The sequence below is a fragment of the Camellia sinensis genome, chromosome 13 (genome assembly GCF_055761805.1).
Source record: "Camellia sinensis isolate YWXY chromosome 13, ASM5576180v1, whole genome shotgun sequence".
Classification (NCBI taxonomy): Eukaryota; Viridiplantae; Streptophyta; class Magnoliopsida; order Ericales; family Theaceae; genus Camellia; species Camellia sinensis.
This window is the reverse complement of record NC_138973.1, coordinates 26,294,843-26,301,775: the sequence shown is the minus strand read 5'-3', so window position 1 is coordinate 26,301,775 and position 6,933 is coordinate 26,294,843. Positions and strand designations below refer to the sequence as shown.

Sequence of the window (6,933 nt, the reverse complement as noted above, 5' to 3'; positions counted from 1 at the left end):
GAACAAATCACCCAACATGGGTACTAATGGTTACTTCATTGAATTTGTTTCATTACATTATATAGACTTGCAATTCAACTTCTCGAAGATTTGCATACTTTCAAAATACAAAGGCCAAATGAGCATGAAGTTTAACTTTTAACAATCAGAGTCTTCTCTACTTACAAAAATAACATCTCAAAATCTCATATATCGGTGTTTTGGGAAGATGGTTAAAAGTGAGGTTTTTGGCTTGTTTTTGTGAGAGGAATTTCTTTTCCCTAGAAAAGAAAACAAAAGCAGGATAAACAAAAGAACAAAAAATGGGAATGAAAGAATCCCAAGAGAAGCCTTGGAGAAAGTTCACAATGCTACCATGCCTCGACTTTCAACTATAATTCCCTGTAACTATAGCTTTGTATATCTGCAGTGCTTTCAATATCTTATTAACCTTTAAAGGACATGATTCCTAAATGCCATTATCATTTGTGGTGATAAGAGCAAAACAAATGCCAAGATTGAACCAAAAAACATTTTGATAGCATAACCAACTGGATCATAGTCACTTTCTTCAGAATTAGTACTTGAGGTTGTCATGGCTGTGGCTGAAGGTAGGACTTCAATAACTGCATCGGCCAGATCTGTAATGAAGGAAGTGGTGCAACCTAGGGCAGGAACACGGCCCCAATTTTTAATGCCGGATTCAAGAGCCAAGTGCTTGTACTCCATATCAATCTCTTCAAGCGTCTCTATGTGCTCACTCACAAAGCTGCGATTTCAGGAGCACAAAAACTACATAAGTTTGATGTTTTTCCCTATTATCCCCCTATTATTAGGTAAAATCATATTAGGGTAACAAAAAAATCAACAACAAAATTCCTGTCCTGTTTCAAGAATGACAAAAATAAATCAGAAAAATGAGTCAAGGCTAATATCCCCAGGCAACCACCTTCTTTCACTTACCACGTCAAGTCATTTTTCAATTATTTAATGAATAGCGTAAAACTTTAGTTGCTACCATCATCATTGTGGAAGCACTAATATTAGTAAGAGATATCAGGTTAAGGTCCTTGCAGTGTATATAATAGCCACGGCGTCAAATCCAGAGATGGTATTGGGCAAACAAATTCAGGTTGCATGTTGTAAAGTCCTCGAAACTTTTCAAAAAATACCTAATCACAGGTAACCAGACATAAAGCGAGGCATTCAACCTATGCATCTGATCCATTGCACTATTCTGAAAGTAACAAGTAACTCATACCAATGTAAAGTATCTAAAAGGTAAACTAAGCCTTAAGTCCCATCAAATGGGATCGGATACATAAATCATTCTTCTCTAGACGGCTCTATCAAAGGCCAGTTCATTAGTCAAATTAAGTAGATCCATATCTCTATTTACAACACTAACCAACGTTAATTTAGGCCTACCCGATCCCCTAATATTTCCATCTACCGTCACTGCATCGTATCTCTTCACTACTGCCTCTATTCGTCTTCGTTGAATATAACCAAACCATTTCAATCAATTCTTTCTCAACTTATCTTCTATCGGTGCTACTCCTACCCATTCCCGAATACACTCATTCTTAATTCTGTTTTGTCTAGGCTAGTCTTGCCACACATCCACCTTACCATCTCAGCAATACTCATCTTGTCTACATGTTGTTTCTTGGTTGCCTAACACTCCGTCATGTACAACATTGCTGGTCTAATAGCCATTCTAAAAGGTAAAGCCTATAAACTTCATCTAAGATAGTTAAACGAGAAGGATGGTTCATGATCAGGTTAAGGACCAGACAAGAAAGAATAACACATGGAAACTATGGAACTCAGCAAATTTAAAACAACAGAATTAGAGCTCTGAGTGGTGCATTCTTCAAAATGCATTGTAAAAGCCAAGCCCCAATCATGGTAAAGGTGATATTGTATTTTCAAGAAATACGTCAATAGGAAGAGAAAAACCCATGAATGCAACCTAATTGTTTACACCATACCTTACAGGAACAGCCAAAAGACTCTTCACACCTTTTTGGCCAAGCTCAACAAGTACTTCATCAGTGTAGGGCTTCAACCATTGTACGGGCCCAACTCGGCTCTATCATAGAGGAAAAAACAAATAAAAAATGTGAAAAACCAAACATGTCAAATACCCACAGGGGATTGTTATGTGGAAATTATGATTACTAATACAGGGAATTATTAACCATGCAAAGCTTGGAAACAGCCAGAAACTAATAGCTTATATCTAAGAACCAACCTGGTAAGCAAGTGTATGATCATTGTTGATATATCTTGATTTCAACTCTTGCATTATCAAGTGAATGCACTCCTCCATCTGATCTCTGTATGGGTCTCCTGCATCCTCAACATAACTGACTGGAACCCCATGGGCACTGAAGAATATCATGACCTGGAATACCATAAGAAAACTAAGCCATGCATGTAGCAGCAGCAACAATTCAACCAACAACAAAGCATCAAGAAATGACGTCAAATAAGTCAATAATGAAATCCACCTCCTCAGGCATAGAGAAACTCGCTAACTCCTTTTCAATCAAGTCAGCCATAGACTTGATATAACCTTCTCGTTGATACCAGGACTGTATAATTGAAACAGGCATTCTTGACAAATATGCATCTTCCCTGACATATAACTCAGGATTAGATATACTATATGCCAGACAAAAAATAACATATACATGCTAGCAAAAAAAAGAAGTTTAGACAATGAAACAAAATTTTACCTGAAGATGTTTTGCAGAACACGAATGCTTGATCCAGTAGTGGAGATTGAAAATTGCGGATAAAGTGGCAGCACAACAAGCTTTGTAATCCTGTCCCTCTTAATCTGAGGTGTATAAAGGAGAAATGTCACTATTTTGACTTGAATATATTGAATATGTGACAAGGAATGTTGTCAGCGAGTAGTTGTAAGGTTGATCACACTAGTGCGATCAAGTGTAGGGTGTGACTTAATTTCTCACAATTATATTATCTGCTGTTTGTATTAAGGCTTGGTTTGATTTCCTTTCATACTGGATACTTTTCAGGTACACGTACAGCAAAAGCCATTGATTAACATTGGATAATAGAGCCTCTTGGAGAAATAAACAATATAATAAACATATTGATATAATATTTTGATGAGGAGATTTTCCAAAATCCATATTTTGGTTTCTGGTGCATAAAACAATGAGTTTTTCTTAGTTCTTTATTTCTCTCTAACTGATTGTTTTGATCTTCACTTCCAATTAGAGCATATTTTTGAGTTTGGAATTCAAGCTAGGAGTTCCAAATTATCAGTAATTGGCAAAAATTTGATCAATTGTTTAACAAAATTCTCAGTCTGCCAACACCCCAATTCCCATAATGCACAAGTTTGAAAATCTTATGTGCACCCCAAAAAATATCAACCTTGATTCAAAGGAATAAAGGCCCAAGAATTTTAACTATCAGGAGAGAGTCTAGGCTCAAAACAATTAGCAAATAATGGATCTCAATATGTCGCTAGTCCATTAGTGAATAGGGATACAAAACTTTTGGCCACATAACTAAGTATGAATAACTTGTTCAAACAGAAGATAATAAGCATAGTATTTCCAGAAGTTGACCAGATGAGTTCTTGCACACCGTTTAGTAGGTGTTAAAAGGTGAGTAAAAAAATAAATTCTAAAATATTTTCAATTATTCTGTTTGATTTACCTTCAGTGAACCTAATTTTTTAGACCAAAAATAAGAGAAAAAATAAAAACAAACCTTTTTACTTATAGCCCTTGAAACACAAAGCAAGACGAGCATATGTGGCAGAGATCAATACAATGGAAACTTCTAACACAACAAAAATTCAGAGAAGGATACATAGTAGGTGAAAATGAATCACAAACAAGTTGATGACGATAGAGCATACAAAAATATTACATGACAATGACATTGTTTAAGACTTGCCTGCTGAACAGTATCCTCAGTAAATGGGTGCCAATATCGCATTGCAACATAGACATTTACAGGCATTTCCTTTGCTTCCAATGCATTTCTAAGTGCAATTGCCTGAAAGAGATACCAAACTGTTAGCATAACAGCAAGTACATATTACGTAATACATTGTAAATGGCCAGATAAATGCAACCAAAAAAAAAAAAACTGAGAAAGTGAAAAATAATAACATAAGCCCTTGAAATAGGTAAGAATCAGAACAGTGGAGGCTATCAGCAAAACTCATCTTCATATGAACAAAACCACAGCTGTAGTCAGCAGGCATGTATCTTACCTGGTCATCCGTTATCTTTCGCAGAGGTGAGCCACCTCCTATAGCAGCATATCCTTCTTTACTTTTGGGAGCACGCAGCACAGAAATTAGTTGTGCCAATGGCCGCTGGAGGAACCGGAATACCCTAGGGAGACGTATAATATCCTGTTTCAAGTTACAAGAGTCTTTAGCGCAACCCCTAAGCATGTTATAGACTTATTATCACATCATGTCAAGAAAAGAAAATTTAAAATAAAAAAATGAGGGGCATGTAATGTTAGGCTCATATACCGGATCTGCAAATAAATTGAACAAAAATGGTTGAACTTCATGAAGTGTCTCTGGTCCTCCAAGATTAAGAAGCAGCACTCCAACCCTTTCTTCTGTAGCATGTGAAGGAGATTCAATAGCACTTCCAGTTCCAGGATATGTCAATGCCCCCAGAGAACAAAATGTTTGCCCGCTTAGGTTTCTCTTCTGAACGGGACCACAATGATATGATCCCGAAATAATGCCACTTTGTTTATCAGTTGAGTTTGAACAGGAAACCAAGTATGCTTGACCGGATCCTTGAGATGAACGACAGGAAGTCGACTTGAAAGTTCTAGTTTGATCGCATTGCCTGTCATGTGAATGACTTAATCAAGAGCTTAATTTAGAACGATCACGAGCATATTGCATACTAATATACAGTGTTTCCACAGATTCTCCCCAGCCCTCATTATAAACTTCAACCACAGGTATATTGTTTTGAATACAAAACTAGCAAAAATATCATAATGAAAAGAATTATTATTTTCTTTTCTTTTCTTTTTCCCTTGAAAAACAGACAAATAATAGAAAATGGGGTGTTTTTAGGAGCGAATAAGTAAGTCTCACCATGAACAAGTTGAATCTGTAAAACTACTAATAATTATTAACAAGACAAAACCACTAAAATTAAAATAAAATGATATTTAGAGCTAACAGTCAATCAACAAATTGTATGATCACATAAAATCAATCAAAGCCACCTCAATCAACCTACAATCAACTGATCTGCAAACAAACTTGATAACCAACAAAAACTGGTAAAAAGACACAAAAATTAACAGACCACGAACGTGCAAATATAGACAAATGTGTATATGCATATTACTAATATAAGTAATTTTGATTAGGTTTGAACTTACAATGAAGACCTGTGATTGGGATTGCGGAGAGTCAAACCGGGTGGGTTCAAATTGGGAAGAACACGAGAGCTTGCTGTGGCTTCCATGGCGCTCGATCTCAGTCGAATCGGAAGCTTCAAACTCCAAGAAATGGGGAAAAACAAAAAGGGCAGGTTTTTTCTAGGGCTCTCTCTCTCTCTCTCTCCGTTTATGAACGATAGATATAGTTATATGTATGTATAGATATAGATATACATACATATGCTGTGTCTCAGTACCGAACCGTTTACGCGTTCAAGGGAGGAGAAGACCTGGAGCTATCCTGACCCGGGATATCTTTGGGAGTAGTTGGGCCGCCGCTATTCCTGCTCCGGGTATCTAATTTCGAAAAGGGTCTTATATTTATGGTAAATTGCACAGACCACTCACAGAAAAATTATTAATTGGTCCGAGACTGCCACGTGATAATATTTGTGGCCAATCACAAATTTTTACATCTTTTCATATTCTCCGATCATTTAATACAAAATTATAAGTCTTGCCTTCATTCAACAATTAAAACACACCTAAGACCACGATATTTCAAGACTAACCAATAACTTCTCCCACTCATGAAATTTTTAAAATTGAATAAAAATAATAAAAATTGCCCTTGTATAACACGACTTGAATAGTCACATATCCATTAATTACACAGCACATAAAGTGGAGAAATTATTCAATGCCTTTGCTTGCAGCAAATTTAAGTGATGTTACAAATTAATAATTATTTATTTATATTATAGGATTCATCATTTTGTATTAAAACATTATTTAAAAAAAAAAACAATGTATAAATTGTCAATCAATAAATAAAATGTCCTCCAAAATATTGAATAATTTCTTCATAGAGAGTGAGTGTATGAACCTACCTGCATTTTGTAGTATTGTTTTAAATCAAGTAAATTGATCCCTCTTGTTAAAAGTCATGTATAAAAGAATGAACAAGGTTTTCTTTTTACAACCATTATGTTGACAAATGACTTAGCATTTTTTATTTTTTATTTTTTTTATTGTAATAATGATAGTCCAACAGAAAATTTTATTTTATTTTCAACGTCGTCAATTTTATTGCAAGCTCTTAAAAATAATAGAGGTATTAGTTTAACTGTCAACATTGCTTTAGAGATAAACATAATGTATCAGTCTAATTCTCAGTGTTGTTTTAGAGATAAATATAAGTGATCAGACTTAGAGCTATTTTGGAAAGATGGCTAAAAACGATCTTCCAACTTTTAACCTATTTTGGGTCACATCATCTTTCATAATTTTTATATATTTTTTCAAAAAAAAAAAAATCAAAAAGTCAACTTTTAATCATTTTTCTAAAACAACCCTTATTATACTTGTGTTAACAAGTAAAATGATCCAACATAATATAGTATAAAAATGTGATAAGTGTAATAATATTGTTTTAAATAAGAAAAATTGAGAAAGCTAATTCTAAAATCTAAAAGGACGTTATTGCAATTTATTCACATCTCATACGTTGAAATGTCAACAGTTTGAGTTTCACCA

At 34.8% G+C, this 6,933-nt stretch overlaps 1 protein-coding gene across 2 annotated transcripts; it reads right to left on the bottom strand.

Annotated features, from left to right (window-relative positions):
* On the bottom strand, positions 1-5,790 carry LOC114317380 (ferrochelatase-2, chloroplastic-like). 2 transcript variants are annotated; one of them, XM_082901778.1, is made up of 9 exons: positions 5,398-5,790; positions 4,517-4,847; positions 4,247-4,390; positions 3,925-4,026; positions 2,724-2,827; positions 2,496-2,622; positions 2,237-2,389; positions 1,974-2,074; positions 1-748 (listed from the first exon to the last, which is right to left on the bottom strand). In XM_082901778.1, the coding sequence occupies exons 1-9, from the start codon at positions 5,481-5,483 to the stop codon at positions 433-435; spliced, it is 1,464 nt and encodes a 487-aa protein (XP_082757904.1). In that variant the 5' UTR covers positions 5,484-5,790; the 3' UTR covers positions 1-432. The 2 variants fall into 2 exon arrangements, with proteins under 2 accessions (XP_082757904.1, XP_082757903.1); XM_082901777.1 differs by having other exon boundaries at positions 4,517-4,862; positions 5,398-5,752.
* Positions 5,791-6,933: the final 1,143 nt, after the last annotated feature.

What these genes read in the sequence shown, in the direction of transcription:
- LOC114317380 (XM_082901777.1), bottom strand. Translation starts at nt 5,483, where the DNA reads ATGGAAGCCACAGCAAGCTCTCGTGTTCTTCCCAATTTGAACCCACCC. An exon ending in CTGAGGATACTGTTCAGCAG is followed by an intron (nt 2,828 to 3,924) that starts GCAAGTCTTAAA and finishes TATACACCTCAG; the next exon opens with ATTAAGAGGGACAGGATTAC. An exon ending in ATCATACACTTGCTTACCAG is followed by an intron (nt 2,075 to 2,236) that starts GTTGGTTCTTAG and finishes CCTCTATGATAG; the next exon opens with AGCCGAGTTGGGCCCGTACA.